Below are 20190 nucleotides of genomic sequence, written 5' to 3' on the forward strand. Positions count from 1 at the left end.
GCATTGCTGCCTGGGTCAGCATTTGTTGCCCATCTCTTACTGCCCAGATAGCAGTTGAATTAGCCACATTGCAGTGGGCCTGGAGTTACGTGTAGACCAGACGAAGTAAGGATGACAGATTTCCTTTTCTAAAGGACATCAGTGACCCAGATGGGTTTTTCCAACAATCGACAATGATTTCATGGTCATCATTAGACTCTTAATTCCAGATTTTTAAAATTGAATTCAGATTCCACCATCTACTGCAGTGGAATTCAAACCTTGGTCCTCAGAGCATTACCTGGGTATCAGATTAATAATCTGGTGTTAATAGCACTAGGTTATCGCATCCTCTTGCATTTTCCTGATCTTGAATATGTTCCTTATTCTATTAATATTCTGAGTAAATGGTGGGGTTTAGGGGGCAATTGTTCTTACTCGTGCCTTCCACAAACAGCTAAATAAGCTCCCCAGTTGGAAAGTTTTGAGTTCCATGATTGAGGTTTCTAAATTTGGAAATATTTCGAATGATCGGTTACTCTGTTGTGATGTGATGAACGTTTGTGTATTCTCGTGCTCCCTGACTTTCTTTTTCGGAAGAATATCACTTTTTGAATTGGAGTGCATTCAGGATCTATTGCTGAAAAATATAGAATAAGCAATTTATTTTTAGTGCTATATGAATCTAAAACCAAATTATTTATTTTTGTCCCTTACTCATCAGGTCTCAGTGTGATACCTATGACTGCAAATGATCTAGGTGGTTAAAAACAATGACTGCAGATGCTGGAAACAAGATTCTGGATCAGTGGTGCTGGAAGAGCACAGCAGATCAGGCAGCATCCAACGAATGATCTGTCAGTGCTTTGAAGTCTGGGCTGTAATTTGAGACTGCGACTTAGATAGGGCCAATCAAATCGTTATCTGTAATGTGGGTGCAATGATGAGCTTGATTTTTTTTTCATTTTGAGACAACACCATAGCAGTGGTATATGAAGCCAAAATAAACCTTCACTTTAAAAGCAGAGGATAATGGAGGATGTATTTTTCTGCTGAGTCCCCAAAAATCACTATCCCTTAATAATACTTATCTTCAGGTCAATTCCACTTCTTTCTAATTGAAACATCTGATGGAATTTGATAGGCCACCAGGATGTTTACTTGAAGGATTGGATTTGGGGCGCATGATGACTTGTTCCATTACAAGTGGGCAGCACGGTGGCTCAGTAGTTAGCACTGCTGCCTCACAGCACCAGGGTGCCAGGTTCGATTCCAGCCTTGGATGACTGTCTGTGTGGAGTTTGCACATTCTCCTGTTTCTCCAGGTGCTCCAGTTTCCTCCAACAGTCCAAAGATGTGCAGGTTAGGTGAATTGGCCATACTAAATTGCACCATAGTGTTAGGTCACTTAGTCAGAGGGAAATGGGTCTGGGTGGATTACTCTTCGGAGGGTTGGTGTGGACTGGTTGGGCCGAAGGGCCTGTTTCCACACTGCAGGGAACCTAATCTAAATCTAATTCCTGAAATTGTTGAGCTCTTCCAGGTATAGACAGATGTTTTCTGGGTAGAACCATTTTTCTTTGATTATTTGACCATCTTAGTTCACCATCTGTGAATGTATTTTTTATTTTGTGAGAAATAGCAAACACAAAATGATACTTCGTTTCAGGCCTAGCCTTTCGCAGCTGGTTATGAAAAAAATAATGAGTTTTCAAAAAGTCTTCAACTCAGCAATTTTCTTTGTCTGAAGCCTTCCAAGGAAAACTATCCTTGATTTCCTGTGTATCATTTAGTTATTGTTCAAAATTTATCTTTTCACTTATTGATTTACTTGTGTAGCATACAAGGCAAATACTCTCGTATAGTTGAAGACCATGGTGCTGGAAGAGCAAAGCTGGTCAGGCAGCGTCTGAGGAGCAGGAGAATTGACGTTTAGACCATGAGCTCTTCATCAGGAATGAGGGGTAGCCCAAGGAGGCTGAGAGATAAATGGTGAGGGGTGGCATGGGAAAGAGATGTGCGGGCAGGAGGAGAAGGTACTTGGGATGGTAGGTAGATGAAGGTGGGAGATGATGGTGATAGTCGGAGAGGAGGGTGGAGTGGATAGGTAGGAAGGAACATATCAGGTAGGACACTTCAAGAGGGCGGTGCCGGGTTGGAAGCTTTGATCTGGAATAAGATGGGGGCGGGGGGATGGTAGGGGAAATGAGAAAACCAGTGAACAGAAATTTTGTTTTCAGTTTCATTTAACCAGGAATGTATTTTTAGCTAAATTAAAATCCAAGGTAGCATTAGCTACTGACCTTCAATGGTGAACACAACTTCAGTTCGAGTTAGACCAAAAAACTAAGTGTACAGACGTTTTTAAACTAATTTTAAAAAAAAATTAATTCAACTCAAACATAAATTCTGCACTTGAAATGAATCATTTCTAAATGTGGATATGGAAGCTGCATTTGCTCACCTTGTGGTTTGTGACATCATTCTGCCCCTGATCATGCTGCACGTTGGTCTCTGGATTCATACCTCAGGAGCAGTGAAATATTGCTGGTTGCTTTCAGGTGTGGAGGGATGGGGCACTCCTTCTGTAATTCATGTTCTGGCTTCTGTCACTGCTATTGAATGTGGCTTGATGTTGCATTCCCTGTAATTTTTCTTTGGATTGTGTGGGACTCTGAGCATTGTGCATGGCAGTGCTTATGGGAAGGGAAGTCATGTAGCTACATAGCAATTAATGTATACACACTGCTTCAAGGTTAACACGGACAATGTATGAGGGACTGAGACTTAGATCGACTGTCCAAGTTTGTGATCTACCTGTTGGAAACCATAGATGCAGTCCATAGCATATGGTAAGGTTTCCACTTCTTCCAACAATTTTAGCTTGTGCTTATAGTAGGAAGATAGCTTGTCCGATGAACTGAAATCTGAACCTCTTCATATGTTTTAAGCAAGGAAATCTCCTTAACTAGTAAAATGTGCAAAAGGCCTACCATGTTTTGCCTATTTGAGAAATAGGAAAACCACACTGGAAAGCCATTGTTCTCAGATTTTTGCTGTGTATTTTCTTGTTGGGGTGTACTGAATGGGATCTCTATCCAACTTGGTAAAATGCTTAATTTGAAAGTCTTTGTTTTAAAAGTGGAAATTTCCCTTAACTTTTGTCTACTGTGGTTTTGATTTACTTGTAAAAGATAATTTGCATTTCTAATAAAACTTATTTTTGATTTCAGCAAGAAGTGATGAAGTTTACAGATCTAGAAAAACTCTACCTCTACCTTCAGTTGCCTTCTGGTCCTAGTAACGGAATCAAAAGGTAAAACTGCCATTGATATTCTGTTGCTCTTTATTTAGAGCTTCAAGGATCTCTGTTTATAAATAGCAACTCATTGAAAATGCGCAGCAACAAATGCTCTAACACTTTTGGGGGACAAATCCATTATTTAAGTGTTGCAAAATGGAGTCCCCATGAATTATGGAAGCCATAACCTAAATAAAAAATGCGTAATATATTGCTAATTTATTTTGGCAAATGAATATTAAAAATTTCAAAACATATTGGTTAAGTACCGCAAGACTGTTAATTTTAGCTAACTATATTTATCATGGTCTCATACATTCTTGGGATCTTTAAGTAAATATACTTAACCTTTTGAAACTGTAGTTGCTCTTTATTATGAAAAACAGTTTGTTCTGAAATTGTTTCAAGTCGATTCTTCTGATAAAGCTAGATTGTGAAAAAAGTTAGCATTGTGTTGATTGACCAACTTTCAGGGTGAAAAGGACTTTCAGAACAGCACCAGAGTTTGAAGCACCGTTGGTATGCTTTGACAGGGTTCACTCCACAATGTTACCAATCTCAACCATGCTGCTGCAGGTATTTAAATTAGATGAAAAACCGCCTTAGTCATTTGCAGCTGAAGCAACCATTTGAGAGTGATATGGATTAGCTAGGAATAGGCCACCTATCATGATTTCAGTTTTGTAGAGACAGACAGCTTCAGGGATAGTAATAATGGAAAATGATGTATGTTTTCGCCTGGTCAGCAATACGTCATGCAAAATTGCAGTCAGGAAAAAAGATGCAAGGGACATTTTGCATTTTCCCGTCCAAGGTTCTGATATTATGTGGCAGTGATGTTGATTACCAGTTAATATTTTCTTAATTTGGCAGGAAGTATTCAATAGGTCATTATTCTTGGTCATGTTCCATGTGAAAACTACAGCTTATTCTTCTTGTTATGTTTATGTCTAGAGTCACTGTGCAAAAGCTTTTACTAGATGCTAGCTACATGGCAGACTGGTGTAACTGAGCCTTGAAGCCTCTCTAAATGTTTGACATCACAGATCATCAAGTAGCCTTACACACAGTGCTCACTAGCTGGCCTCAATATTGTTTCCTCTCAATATTAAGTCAAGAGACCTATACCTTCCTGTTTAATCAGCTGAATTAATTTTGGTTTCTTTTATGGAAGTTTAATATATTAGGATAATCGGTTGCAATAGTTTTGGAAGTTTTTCTTTGTACATTGTAATCATTTAGTTGATTATCTAAACTATAATGTAAACATGACCACATTTGAAGAATAATCATTATCCTTCTGCTAGATAGGGTACATCCAGTACAAATTTTCAGTGTTCTCTTAAGTATTTTCTTTGTTTGAAATAATTGGATTAATTTGTCTGAGAAACTGTGATTATGAAGCTTTTATATTTAGGTAGTCTATTATCTGTGCTAATCCTTTGCATTCCAGCAACTCTTGAATCCAGTGGTACACTACTATTCAAGAAAGGATGGAGAGAGAAAACAGACAACTTACAGGCCAGTTAGTGTGCCGTTAGTTGTTAGGAAAATACTGAAATCTATTCAGGATTTCTTAATACACTTAAATTATAACATGATCATATAAGTCAACATGGTTCTGAGAAAGAGAAATCATATTTAACAAGTTCATTAGTGCTGTGAGAATGCAATTTTTTTAGGTATATGAAAGGAAGCCAGTGGATGTAGTATATTTGCATTTCCAAAAGCCAATCCATAAAGTGTAGCACAAAAGAGGGTACTTGAGGGTTTTGGATTTATGGATAATGAGATGAAAGGAGGATTGACTCATGGGGACAGGAAGAGTGATGGATAAATATCATATTTGTAATTTGGTTGTCTATAATGAGTAGTGTGCTGCCAAGTCACTGTTCAGTTTTTTGTTATTTACAGTCTAATAATGATTTGTGTGAGGAGACAGTGTGACGTACTCTGTGTTGCTGCCAGTACAAAACAATATGAAAGTATAAGCTGTGAGGAGAATGCAAGAAAACCTGCAAAAGAGAGAGGGGCTAATCCTGTTAGAAGATAAAATGGCAGGTCTCTGTAGAAAGTTTGAAGAAGACGTTAATCCATGTGACACAACTATGATTTACACATGTAAGATAAAAAACCTCTTTTGAAATCCCTTTTGAATCTTGGGCCTGAATTTCATCAACCAGGTGGATGACCCAGTGCAGCAGGGTTATTCAGGGTGTTTTGGTGATTAAAATAGTTGACACTTCTAACGCTATTCTAGCAGCTCACAATAAGTAGGGCTGATGGGGATAACCGTGCTGCTGACTGAAGAATCCAGCTTCCTTTTAGTAAGTTATTCCACAGATTTTTCAATCCAAATATTTCTAAAAACTGAGTTAAATATGTTGTGTTAATGTCATTCTAACATAAAATACAATAGTGACTAATGATAATTATTTTACTGATATTATAGTTATGCAGAGATCCAAATGAATTTCTGTATTAAATTTGAAAACAATGTTGAATTTGCATAATATTTTAGAGTCAGTTTGCTTAGGGCTCTGATCTGTTTTTTTTTATTTTGGTGCATTCCTTTGTGTATTTTTATTGGATCACAGAATCAATAGTTCCAACATCTGTTAAACAAAAGAGGTCGACTACCTTTTGAGAACATTTATTATAGTAATTGCTGCTGTTACCTCTCAAATCTGTTGACTTTTGAGCTTTCACCAACTAACTTTACTGATGATCGTAAAATGGAGTCCAAAACATATGTTTGGTTTCTCAATATACGTTGAGTCATCTCGGTTATAACAACGTTTGTTTCATTTACGATAGATGATCATAAAAAGGTTATGATTTGAGTAATATTTCCTTTTTTTATTTCTTTCACTGGGTGAAAGGCCAGCATTTGTTGTCTATCCCTAATTGCTCCTTGAGAAGGCAAAGATGAACCACCTTCTTGATCATCTGCAATCATTTGGTGGAGATATGCTTTCCATACTGTTGTGGAGTAAGTTCCAGGATTTTGATCTAGTGACAGTGAAGGAATTGAATGGCGTGTGACTTGAAGAGGAACCTCTCATGGAGATGTTCTCGTGGATCCGTTGTCCTTGTTCTTCTAACAAGTAGAGGCAGTATGTTTGAAGGGTGTTACCAAAGGAGGCTTGCTGAGTTGTCGCTGTGCTGTTGATAGGGTGATTGAATTCAAAGTTTGTGAAAAGATTTGTAGTTCGGGTGCTCGTTGTTGTGGTTCTCTTCGCCGAGCTGGGAATTTGTGTTGCAGACGTTTCGTCCCCTGTCTAGGTGACATCCTCAGTGCTTGGGAGCCTCCTGTGAAGCGCTTCTGTGATCTTTCCTCCAACATTTGTAGTGGTTTGAATCGCCGCTTTCGGTTGTCAGTTCCAGCTGTCCGTTGCAGTGGCCGGTATATTGGGTCCAGGTCGATGTGCTTATTGATTGAATCTGTGGATGAGTGCCATGCCTCGAGGAATTCTCTGGCTGTTCTCTGTTTGGCTTGTCCTATAATAGTAGTGTTGTCCCAGTCGAATTCATGTTGCTTGTCATCTGCATGTGTGGTTACTAAGGATAGTTGGTCGTGTCGTTTCGTGGCTAGTTGGTACTAGAAATGACATGGTACTCATCCACAGATTCAATCAATAAGCACATCGACCTGGACCCAATATACCGGCCACTGCAACAGACAGCTGGAACTGACAACCAAAAGCGGGCAGATTCAAACCACTACAAATGCCAGAGGAAAGATCACAGAAGCGCTTCACAGGAGGCTGCCAAGCACTGAGGATGTCACCTAGACAGGGGACGAAACGTGTGCAACACAAATTCTTAGCTCAGCGAAGAGAACCACAACAGGGTGATTGAATGCTTAAGATGTGAATGGTGAGAATCAAGTGACCTGGATAGTGTCAAGTTTTTTTGTGTTGTTGGAGCTGCACTCATCCAGACTCCTGCAGAATACCAAGTCTCTGACTTGCTTTGCCAATTTATTAATAATTGGAGAAGGTGAGAGAGTAATTCTATGTAGTTTTAAAAAATCAATTTTCAGAAACCTTTCAAAGTGGAAAGTGATTGTAATTATATGAAATGTGTGTGTGGTGTATAATATATATGTATCTCTAGCAAATTTATAACTTGGTAAATATCTGTTTAGAGTTGTGGAATCAGTGTAGCAGTTCAAGTTTTCTTTACCGAATGCACATTTTGTTTTTGCAGTAATCCAAGTTCTTTGTCATCCAGTCGTACGCAACAAATGCATGCTTGTAACTGGATCCGAAATCATTTGGAGGACCACCCAGATACTTCACTGCCCAAACAAGAAGTCTATGATGAATACAAGTAAGTGTTGCTATAGAAGACCTGGCAAACAATGCTGTTTTCATCTGAAACATAATTCACAAGGACTATTGAATTAGGGTATCTTAACTCTGCATTAATAAATTTATTTCTGTGATTATATATACTTTTCTATCATCATTTTATTTTTATTAGTTGTCATTTATCAACAGACTTTTCTTAATTTTAACTATGATTTCAGAGTAATTTGGAGGCTTGTAGACTGATTTTGTCATCCTTAATCATTTTTGGGTTTTATTTGTGACCTTGGAAATTATTTCCATTTCTGTTTGCTTCCATATAACTGGTCTAAGTCATAATTGCAAATATCTCTAAGTTCCTTCAGTCTATCAATTTATGTATTTTTTTTATTCAAATAAAAGTGGGTATGATAAAGTTACGGGATACTCTTCTGGCATAGTATATGCAATATTTTAAAATTACAAATTGTTGCACTTGGCATCATATATAGCAATAGTTATACATTTTATAAGTACAGCATATTTTGGGTTCACAATTCCTTTGTTAACAAAGCATTTTTTTTAAACATGTAAATTTTTGATATCAAAGTTGTTAAAGTATGGAACACGCAAAACAAATGCCTAAAGGAAAGTATCGGGAGACACCAATTATGATGTCAATACATGCAAACATATTCACTTTTATCATCTAAGATCTTATTTAAATAAATGAGTTAATTTTGAAGCCAAGTTGAATACTAGAATGCTGAGATCACTTACAAAATGTAATTGCCTCTGAAGGTAATGACAGTAGTTGAAAGATTGCTATCTGCCCAAATGACGTCCCAATAGTTTTCAACTTTCTCTTGTGAAAATAGTAACACGTGGGCAGTATCTTGGTCTTCAGTGTAATTAAAGAAATAACATCAGAAACTTATAATTTTATGTCTGAGCTTTGAAAATTTTATGGAAGAATTTTTTCAGCACTTTGCTGGGCTGAAGAAAGTCATAGTGTATGCTTTCAGGAAAAATTGTGTTTCCCCTCTCGACTAGTGATATCTTGGTATCCTCCTTTAATACGGCAACTTTTGAGATTGAATCAACTTGTCAAATAAATTGACAACTTTTAAGCCAAGTGGGAAGTGCCTTTTCTGGTGATGACTGAAAAGACAGGAGTGACTGGAAGGACACCTCTTTAAATTTGTATCCACACTACACATTGAAATTGTTTATCTGGAACGTTTCACCCAACATATTGAAGTTTTGCAATATATGTACTAACATTTTCCTTGCCATTGTTACAAAATTTAATTTTGGATCACCTGTAGTTTGCTGTAAACTTGTGAAAGTAAACTGGGATGCCAAGCTATTTGTTTGCTTGGTTAACTTTTATATTCAGGGTTGTAATTCTGTTTTGAGGAAGAACATCAGAATTGTGAACCAATAGCCTGAGTTTGTCTTGTTAGTGCTGATTTCAGTAGGAAAGATTCGAGATGTGCATTTTGGTAGACTTCCTAGATCTTGTTTTGCACACAAAAGGATTGCAAAAACAGAATTTTAATTTTTAAAAAATCACTACTTTTCATCTTTTATTAAAGGACTTCAGAACTGAGATTCTATTTGTCTCTTTCACATTTCTTCCAGTGGAATGAAGTGGCATCTAACATGTCGAGTAGGACTGCCATAAGTGTTTGGATGGAGAAAAATTTTAAGAGTGGACAGGAAACTTTTCTTGATTACGTGGATGAATCTACTAGAGAAGGAGCAAAACTTGACGTCTTGGGAAATAAGGCAGGGGAAGTGACTGGAGGCCTCAATGGGAGAGCACTTTGGGACCAGTGATCAGAACTCTATTAGTTTTAAAATAAATGATGGAAAGGATAGACCTTATCTCAAAGTTAAACTTATAAATTAGAGGAAGGCCATGTTTGATGATATTAGGCAAGAACTTTCAAAAACTTAGTGGGAGAGGCTATATGCACGTAAAGGGCCGGTTTAAAAAAATGGGACCTTCAAAAATGGAATGCAAGTCCCAAGGCTTTATGTTCCCTTTAGTAAGAAGGGCAAGGCTGGTAGGTGTAGGAGATGCTGGATGACTAGAGAAATGGAGGTTCTGGCCAAGAAAATGGAGGAGGCATACGACAGGTATAGACTGTGAAAGAGTGAACTCTTCAGAGTGTTGAGACAGAAGGGGTTTACTTGAAAGCCAAAAGGGGACATGAGACATCTTTGGCAAATAGAGTTGAGGAGAATCCAAAGGGATTCCATGAATACATTTAAGAGTAAAAAGGTAACTAGGAAGAGAATAGGGCTCTTAAAAATCAACAAGGCGGTCTGTGTGTGGAACTGCACTGGATGGGGTGAGATACTAAACAAATATTTTGTGTCAGTGTTTACTGTGGAGAAGGATATGGAAGCTTGAAAACTTGGAGAAATAAATAGTGATACCTTGAAAAGCCTCTACGTTACAAAGGAGGATGTACTCCTTTTCTTCTCCAGTTATTTTGAGAAGGTGTAAGGAGGATTTTCCAGGAATGATGCAGCTGGTCAAAACCCCTCTGTTTTAAACAAAAGTTTATTTTCAGACTATCAATTGAAACACAAACAAAAGAGCAGAATACAGAATAACCTAATTGAAAACCGAACAGACTATCCCAACTTAATGATGTTCTAAATTTCTGCAACAATCCCCATTAACACCCCTTGGCAAAAAAAGGTAAAATTAAACACAGGATCTTGCAGGAGGGGGGAGAAAGAGAAATGGGAGGGATGCTCACAATGGAACACCTGCTTCCATGTGGCTGTTTCAGTTGGATTCCCAGCTAACAACTGATTGCTTGCTCAAACCAAACCATAGAAAAGTTGAGCTGGGAGAACTAGCCACTCCCCTTTCATTGTCCAAGTGTTTGTTTAAAAACTTAAAAGCTTCTTCAAGTAGAATAAACCCAGAGGTTGGGGGAGAAACCAAGGACAACCTCACCTTGCAGCATTGTCACAACACCAAAATTGGTGGTATATTACACAGTGAAGAAGGTTGGCTCAGAATACAATGGAACCTTGATCAGATAGGGTGGTGGGCCAAGGAGTGGCAGATGGAGTTTAATTTGGATAAGTATGAGGTGTTGCATTTTGGACAGGCAAATCACGGCTTGTAAACTTATTGGTAGAGTTCTGCGGTGTGTTGCAGCACAAAGGGACCTGGGAGTGCAGGTTCATAGTTGCTTGAAGGTGCAGTCACAGGTGGACAGGGTAGTGAAGAAGGCATTTGTTACAATTGCTGTTGTTGGTCAGTGCATTAAGTATAGGATTGGGGATGTCATGTTGTGGTTGTACAGGACATTGGTTAGGCTATTTTTTGGGAATACTGTGGTCGATTCTGGTCTCCCTACTATAGGAAAGACATTGTGAAACTTGAAAGGGTTCAAAAAAGATGTACAAGGATGTTGCTGGGGTTTGAGTGTTTGAACCGTAGGGAGAGGCTAAATATGCTGGGGCTATTTTCCCTGGAGCATTAGAGACTAAGGGATGACCTTTATAGAGCTTTATGAAATCATGAAGGGCATGAATGGTGTCAATAGTCAAAGTAGAGGAGATCAAAAACGATGTTTTGGATATAGGTTTAAGATGAGGGGGGATAGATATAAAAGGGACCTGAGGGGGACAACATTTCCATGCAGAGGGTGGGGTGTGTATTGAATGCTAGCGGAAGTGGTACAATTGCAACACTTAAAAGGCATCTAGGTCGGTACTTGAATAGGAAGGGTTTAGAGGGATATGGGCCAACTGCTGACAAATTGGACTAGATTAATTTAGGATATCTGGTTGCCATGGATGAGTTGGACAGAAGGGTCTGTTTCTGTGCTGTATGACTCTGATCCTGTGAAGAACTTTGTTCTTTAAGCATACGCCACGTATAGATTCAATCAGTTTTTCTAACGGAGCGAAGGCTCAAATTGATTCATCGTAGATGAAAATTAGACTATTGATTTGTTACTCCATAACAAATCAAGAAACCATAGAATCTTGTGATTTTTCAACTAATGTCATGTTGAATAATTGTCCTTTGCAGTTTTCTCCCTTGTCTTGTGCAGCTAGTTTGTATTACATTGTTTACATTGCTGCTAATTTATTTTTCTACCACTTTAGTCATTCTGATTGAGGGCATAAAGGTTCTTGCAAATATTCATTCATTAACATCACAAGCAAATTAATTGTTCTAATTTGGCACACTGATGTGGGCACCTTCAAAGTCATGACACAAGAAAGATTTTAATTTCTGTGCATAATTTGTCATCAGGTGAGTTATCATTCTAGCTGTTCTCTAATGACATTCTAATTGTCATTAAACAGGAAAAGACCTTCTCGACAATGAATAAGTGAACTGTGGCACTGTGAATCATCCACAGGTGGCTAGCAATTGAGAAGCAAATGGCTAGCTTGTTTCTTTTTAATGTAAGAGAACAGAGATCACTGTTTTATCGTTGCAGTGTGACCAAATAGAATTTCACATTTTATTTTCCAGAGGCTATTGTGACAATCTTGGTTATAACTCTTTAAGTGCAGCTGACTTTGGGAAGGTTATGAAGAATGTCTTTCCAAACATGAAAGCTCGACGCCTAGGCACAAGAGGCAAATCAAAATATCCTTTTTGAGTTGTTCTGAAATTCGAGTGCTAACGTGTTCATTTTTATTTTGAGTAACAAAATGCTTGTTTGACCCCAGTGAATGATCCTATTAAGGACTCTAAATGTTTCAAGCAGAAATTGGAATAACCGGCAACTATGACAAAAGTTCAAATTTAACTTAAAAACCCTGTAGTATATACAAAAGACTTCAACACAGCGACAGCTATTAATTTAACACTCTCGGTTATCCTACAGAACTCAGTTCAACTTTTTATTTCTCTTGAGAGCTGCCTCCTATTATCACATCTTTAAGATTCAGTTATTTTCGTGGGACCAACTCGGGTAGTACTTTACTGTTCAGAATTCATTTTTTATCTTCAGTGTTCCAGCAACTTAGCAAGGTAAAAGATTTAATCAAGCCCCTTCCATTAGATTTTGGATAAGCAACCCTACAATTTCTTTACTGACCTCACAGCTTCAGAACGACCCTGCTTCTTTTGCACAGTGGCTTAAAACATCTGAAAACATTTCTAGTAACACACAATTCTGGTCTCAAACCACAACCAAACTGATTATTTTGTCATGATTATAGCTGATGGTAATACTAAATAAGTTATATCCCAAAGTGAGACCTAGCTTGATGAATTGCAGGTTTTTTCTTTTTTTCTTTTTGCTCATGTTTAGCAAAATAAAACACAAATAATATCACACAATCCAAGAACTATTTGAAACTGTCTTATTATAAATATCAGAAAAAAAATCAACCATTTTTCCCCATAACCTTACAGACAGTTAAACCTCAGAAGGATTATCCCTATCTCCATACTGTAGCTCCAAGATCGGTTTGCTGAATTATAATTGTCTGAGATTTGTGCAGTTACCAGCCTGTAGATAGCTCAGTGGTTAGCACTGCTGCCTTGCCGCCAGGGACCCGGGTTTGATTCTAGTCGCAGGTGAGTGAGTGTGTGGGGTTTGCATATTCTCCCAGTGTCTGCATGGGTTTTCTCTGGGTGCTCCAGTTTTCTCCCACAGTCCAAAGATGTTCAGGTTTGGTGAATTGGCTGTACTAAATTGCCCATAGTGTTCAGGGATGTGTACGTTAGGTGCATTAGTCCTGAGAAATGTGAAGTAATAAGGTCGGGGAAATGGGTTGGTGTGGATTTGTTGGGTCAAAGGGCCTGTTTCCACACTGTAGGGATTCTATGATTCTCTGAGATGTTTACCAGTGTTTTCCTTACTGAACTTGCATTTAAAGTTCAATTCTTAACACTGAAAGGTCATGGTTTTAAAATAGATGAACTATGATATTAGGCATTCCTAGCAATCCACAGAAAATTATTTTTGAATACATCATTGCAATTTCGTATGTAGCTAAGTGACTAGTCCTGAATTCCTACTTGTTTGCTCTTGGAGAACATTACTACAGTTTCCCTTTACATCTATAAAAAAAATTGTTAAATATAAATTACTCAATTGAAAACATTCAAGACAGAACAAAAATTTCATTTTTGTAACTGTTCTATTGCATGAATTGTCTGCTATAAGCTGTTACCTCTTGACAGTCTTGAGTTGACTATTATGATAAAATATTACTTCTATTAATTTTTAAAGTAAGTGTGACTCAGTTATTAGACTTAAAAATGGATTAAAACTTTTTACTGCAAATGAATGTCACTCATCTAACATGAAAATTAGAACAATGATATGCAACCATGTAACAGTGAAGGAATGCATATTATTCCTCAGATTTTGTTGCAGTTTTTGGCAGGATATGGAAAAATTTGATGAATTGACATTTAGGTTCTGGCACACACCTATGTATAAGATGGACTGATATCTTGGAGCAAGCCCTTTTGATCTTGGAACTGTAGAAAGTTTATGATGTGTAGTAAGACAGCGCATAGATGAAAGTAGAAGTGATCAAATACTTGAAAATGAAAAAATTCAATGAACAGGGATGGATTTCAGATTCATAATGCCAAAGAATTTGTTACTGTGAAAAGGTGACATGCAGATTGCATATTTTGCTCTTTATTTTTGGTGTTGTCTTCTATTTTGCATTTATCATTTCTTCATCTTTGATATACTTAAGTTTGAATTCAATGAATTAGAACTTTTTCATTATCTTTTGTTTCTAATTCTGTGTTCTACTGTTGTCATGTTTTATTCTAAGTAAAATAAATAAGTTATTTGACCTTAACTCCTTAAAACATACTGTTATAGTGGTCTGAGGAAAAAAGCTTTTGTTCACATGCCATCGCTACCAAGTCTGGATTTTCACAAAACTGAAGGGGTAATTATATTCAGTAATCAAGGCTATTAGGACATGAAATATAAACAATACAGCACATTGACAAGTCTAATTAAAAAAAAAACAATGGAAGGATTTACATATAGCGAACCTGAAGTTTCTACAACACTGAATGAGATTTACAGTGACCGTCTCCATTTGTTCTGTGGTCAAATTACAATTAAATTCTCTCTCATTCATCATGGATGGAGAGTTATTTTCTCTTTCCACAGATTCTGACAGACTTTCTGACTTTCCCCAGCACTTTTTTTTTGTTTCAGATCTCCAACATTTGCGATATTTTGCTGTTATTATTCAGGGAATCATTTGGGTTCCTAAATTAATTGTCTTCATTTTGTGGACTCTTTAACCCCCATGCTCTGTATAATTTCCATCTTTCACAACAATATCAACTTTCACTTCTCTCATATTATCTGTGGAACACTTACCTTCATCTGTGCAACAGCTAAATCCTCATGCATCCTTAAAATCTGTTTCCACAAACCTCCAGTCTATTTCACATAATCTCTAGCTCAACCAGAATTCTGCCAAGGCTTACGCTGTCCTAATCATGTTGAGAAATGCACGTTGTTTTTCATGCTGGAGCAACAGATTCTTTGCAGGTATTCCAGTAATCTCTATCTTTCATGTTTAACTTCCCATGCTTTTGGTTTAGACGTTGTGGTCAGCTTCATTGTCCAACATGTTGAAAGTTGGGCTTCCATCATAAATTTAAAAATCCTAGCAGAGAGAGTGCAGGCACAATCTTCCAGTGAAATCAGTTTGATTTTATTTGCAATACCACCAAAGTAGTTTCAGTGCTATCAAATTCAGATGTCCCAGAAGAACTGGAACTGAAGTTTGATGCTGCTTGTGAAATATCAGGCTACTGTTTCTTCATAATTTCATAATACAGACAACAAGACTGTTAAGGAGATGGGTGTAAAGGGGATGCTTTGGCATTGTGGTATTGTCACTGAACTAGTAATGCTGAGCACCATCTAATATTCTGGAGACATGGGCTCAAATCCACAGTGGCAGATGTTGGAATTGAAAATTTGAATGTCCGTCAAATTTGAATTGTGAAATCTAATTAAATTGGTGTTAATTGTCAGATTTTTTGGTAACCACATAACCATTGCTGGTTGTCGTGTTATGGGCCAGTCCAAACCCCCTCAATGTAAAAAGAAGATAGCCTAAACCCTAACCTTCTCTTATTTTAAGGGTAAGTGTAAGGCGTTGTATTCCAGATGCAATTTGATTGATCAAACTACTCCACTTCCAGCAAGTGGAGTGTTTATTTTCACACTCCAGTTAAAATACGGACCAAAAATTGGATTGGCTTAACGGTAACTCTGTCACAATGCTTAATAAAATAATACATATTAACTACAGATAGTTCTTCTATAATGCGATGGAGGGGGGGGTGCATTCTTGTGCAACCCCGCATTATAGAAAAATCGCACTTGAGAAACGGTGCTTCCAAGTGTTGGCGATGTAATCACATCGTAGTGAATACATGTTTTAAAAGTTTGCTCTGTAGAAGCTGTGCCCCCAATTCGACAAACACGTTACAGCAAATTTGCATGAATGAAACACTTGTTATAACTGAATGACCTGTACTACTAGTTAACTGTTCCAATATAGCAACATTGCATAAGCACACTCTTGCTAAAAGTAAATTCAATAAAATACATACAATTCCAGCAGCTTTTTAGCTGTAACAAAGAGAGGAATGAGAGTTTCCACATGCAGTTTCAAGACCCCAGCAATTGCTGAAAGCGGAAACTAAACATTCTGGTTTTGTGGGAGCTTGATTCCACCCATTCAGGCTGTTTCTGTTGTTCAAAGTTTTTTTTAAAAAAAAAATCTTAAGGCCTCAGAGGCTGTTTATTGACATTTTTAAAAACATTTAGTCTTACACTATTAGTACACTACAATGCATATACATAATATTGACTCTAAGCATGCAAACATTCATTACTATAGTTGATTCACTGTTTTCTACCACTATCGAATGCCTCCATCTTCATTCATCAAAGTCGTGATCATACATCAGCAATTACATTGTCTCATCCTGCCATGTCTAGAATTTTCATACTGAATGGCTGCAATAATAAGCTCCAACAGAAGAGTGTGGAATTTTTATCCTTAAATTTTTCCAAAGCCTTTAACCAATTGACTCAGATTACTGGCAGTATAAACTTTGGAATGTAGCAGGCTTAATGTCCCCTCAATCATGAAATTGATGGTTATTCAATTTTCTGGAAAAATACCTAAATATCTAATGGGGCTTTGTATCATCTTGTCAGGCTCAAAGGTAGTAAATAGGGGTGGTGGTGGAGGGATGTTTTTCAGACTGAAGACCTGTGACCAGTAGAGTGTCATAAGGATCAGTGCTGGGTCCACTACTTTTTGTCATTTTATATAAATGATTTGGATATGAACATGAGTATAGTTAGTAAGTTTGCAGATGACCCTAAAATTGAAGGTGTAGTGGACAGTAAAGAAGGTTACCTCAGATTACAGTGGGATCTTGATCAGATGGGCCAGTGGGCTAAGGGGTAGCAGATGGAGTTTGATTTCGATAAATGCGAGGTGCTGCATTTGGGAAAGCAAATCTTTGCAGGATTTATACATTTAATGGTAAGGTCCGAGGGAGTGTTGCTAACTAAGAGACCTTGGGGTGCAGGTTCACAGCTTCTTGAAAGTAGAGTCTCTGATAAATTGGATTGTGAAGGCGACATTTGGTATGCTATCCTTTATTGGTCCAAGAATTGAATATAGGAGTTGGGAGGTTGTGGCTGTACAGGGCATTGGTTAGGCCACTGTTGGAACATTGCGTGCAATTCTGGTCTCCTTCCTATTGGAAGGAAGTTGTGAAACTTGAAAGGGTTCAGAAAAAATTGACAACGATGTTGCCAAGGTTGGAGGATTTGAGCTATAGGGAGAGGCTGAATAGGCTAGGGCTGTTTTCCCTGGAGCGTTGGAGGCTGAGGGGTGACCTTACAGAGGTTTATAAAATCTTGAAGGGCATGGATAGGGTAAATAGACCAGGTCTTTTCCCTGGGGTGGGGAGTCCAGAACTAGAGGGCATAGGTTTAGGGTGAGGGCTGAAAGATATAAAAGAGACCAAAGGAGCAACGTTTTCACGCAGAAGGTGATGCGTGTCAGGAATGGGCTGCCAGAGGAAGTGGTGGAAGCTGGTACAATTGCATCATTTAAAAGGCATCTGGATGGGTATATGAATAGGAAGGTTTTGGTGGGATTAGATTGAGTTGAAATATCTGGTCAGTATGGACAAAGGGTTTTTTTTTGGCATGCTGTACATCTCTATGACTCTATCTTCGAACAGTATACTACCAGTACCACACATCACTTGCATCAACAACCATCTTGAATGGCTTAGTGTAATTAGATGTGGCTAACACTGGAGCAGTGTACATACTGCTTTCAGGCTATCAAATGCCTTCTGACATTCCTCCATCTGTTGAAATTTTCAAGTCAGTGGAGCCAGCACAATGCTAAAATTTGTATGAACTTCCGATAAAAACCGTGGAGCTTCAAGAATTGCAGTACTTCCCTCTTCGTCGATAGTTTGGGGAAACTCCAATAACTTTTTGTTTTCACATCCCGTGGGGTCATTTGTCCTTCTCTAAGGACATGGCCCAGGAATGTGATTTGGGCTTTTGCAAACTCACTCACAAGTTGTTTATTGGCTTACGAAAAGGACAAAAAAAACCTCCTTAAAGCCAGAGTATCGTCACAGTCATTCAACAAAATCATATGCCCCCATGTGGTTTGAGACCCAAAACAACTTGCCTGCTTAATGAGCTGCCTGGCATTGACCTAGGTACTGGAGATGACATTGGTAAACTTAGCCATGTTAATCCTGAAAAGCCCTATTTCTGAACAGTTACTGAGTCTGGAGAGAGTGTCCCACTGATTAGTGAAGCAACTACCTGCCATAGACATAGAGACTCATCTTACACACAGTGACCCTGGTTATGACCTGTCCCCTTGATAGGATAGATCTGCCAGACACTCTTGAACTGTTCAAGATTCCCCACAAGAGCAACTTTGCCTAATACCTTCTATCCCGCCCCTCTGATTGTAGGTGGTAGAAATGGCAGAGGGTAATGTGCTGTATCCGGAGATTAGTGGGGTGGAAGCTGAGAACTGGGAGAGGTTCTCTCCTTGTTGCAATTGGATGGGTGATGTTCAAGGGTAGAGGTGCAGAAAGTTCTTGCACCCCTGTACTTGAACCCAACTCCTCCACCTGCATCAAGGAGAGAGGCCCATCCCCCAGTTCTCAGCTTCCACCCCACTAATCTCTGGATTCAACGCATTATCCTCAGTCATTTCTGCCACCTACAATCAGGCCCCACCACCAGAGGTATATTTCCCTCCCCATCCCTATTGGCATTGCACAGACACCATGCCCTTTGTAACTCCCTTGTTAGGTCCACACTCCCCACCAACTTACTGTCCCCTCCCAGCAACTTCACTCGTCACCACAAGAGGTGTAAAATCTCCACACACAACCCCCCCCCCCCCCCACCTCCATCCAAGGCCCAAAGGATCCTTCTATGTGCAGCAGAGATTTTCCTGCGCATCCAGAACCTCATCAAATGTGTCTGTTACTCTCAATGTGATCTCCTCTACAAGACGCTGACTTTCGGAACATTTCAGGGAACATCTCTGGGACATGCACCGAACAACCCACTGCCCTGTGGCTGACCACTTCCACTCCCCTTCTCACTTTGTCAAGGACATGCAAACTCTGGGCCTCCACTGAATCCAAGCCACCTAACACCTGGAGGAAATATGCTTTATCTTCCACTTTGGGACCCTCCAACCACACAGTATCACGATCAACTTCACCAGTGGCGCCCCCCCCCCCCCCCCCCACCTCATCCTCGAACCAATCCGTCAATTCAGCACCGCCTCCTTGAACTGTCCTATCTGTCCATCTTCCTCCTCCCTTATCTGCTCCACCCTCCCCTCTGACGTATCACCATCACTCCCCACCTGCATCTAGCTAGCGCCTCCCCATCTACCTCATTCCCTACCTTCACCATCCTATTTATCTCTCAGCACCCTTCCTCCTTTTCTTTCCCCATATCTCCTCTCTCTCCCCCCCCCCCCCCCAACTCTCGATGAAGGGCTGATGGTCGAAATGTCAATTCCCCTGCTTCTCAGATGCTGCTTCATCTGCACTTTCCAGCACCACAGGTTTTGAAAATTGATACCTTGTTTGACTACTCTCGATCAGCAGTTAAGTAATGAAATCAATTGTCAACAGCTCTATTCAAGCACCAGTTTCTCAGAATAAAGTACTCACTGCTCAATTTGGGTTTAGTCTGGACTACTCAACATGACTTCCTTATCCTTGGTCCAAACACAGACATAAGGGCTGAATTCTAGAGGTGAGATGAGAGAAACTGCCCATGTCATCAAAGTAATATTTCACCCAGTATAGCTTCAAGGACAAATAAAAAACTGGAATTCTGAATCAGGGAGTACCCTCTGTTGGTTTGAGTCATACCAAGCAGAACAGAAGATTATTGTGTTTGTTGGCAGTCAATCATTTCGTCTAAGAATATCATTGCAAGAGTTCTTAAACAGTCCTACGTCCAAGCATTGCTAGCTGCTCCATCAATGAGATTCACAACTCATAAGGTCAGTAGTGTGTGTTTTTGC

General features: G+C 38.9%; 1 protein-coding gene across 1 annotated transcript in view; it reads left to right on the plus strand.

Moving 5' to 3' along the window:
* The window catches only part of rfx7a (regulatory factor X7a), an 85666-nt gene that overhangs the window by 47960 nt on the left and 17516 nt on the right, over positions 1 to 20190 (plus strand). Inside the window, exons 3-6 of the mRNA XM_060852996.1 lie at positions 3213 to 3295; positions 7493 to 7615; positions 12095 to 12211; positions 14409 to 14490. Of these exons, the coding sequence (XP_060708979.1) occupies positions 3213 to 3295; positions 7493 to 7615; positions 12095 to 12211; positions 14409 to 14490 (405 nt within the window). The remainder of the gene's footprint in view (positions 1 to 3212; positions 3296 to 7492; positions 7616 to 12094; positions 12212 to 14408; positions 14491 to 20190) is intronic.

The sequence above is a fragment of the Hemiscyllium ocellatum genome, chromosome 39 (assembly GCF_020745735.1).
Source record: "Hemiscyllium ocellatum isolate sHemOce1 chromosome 39, sHemOce1.pat.X.cur, whole genome shotgun sequence".
NCBI lineage: Eukaryota > Metazoa > Chordata > Chondrichthyes > Orectolobiformes > Hemiscylliidae > Hemiscyllium > Hemiscyllium ocellatum.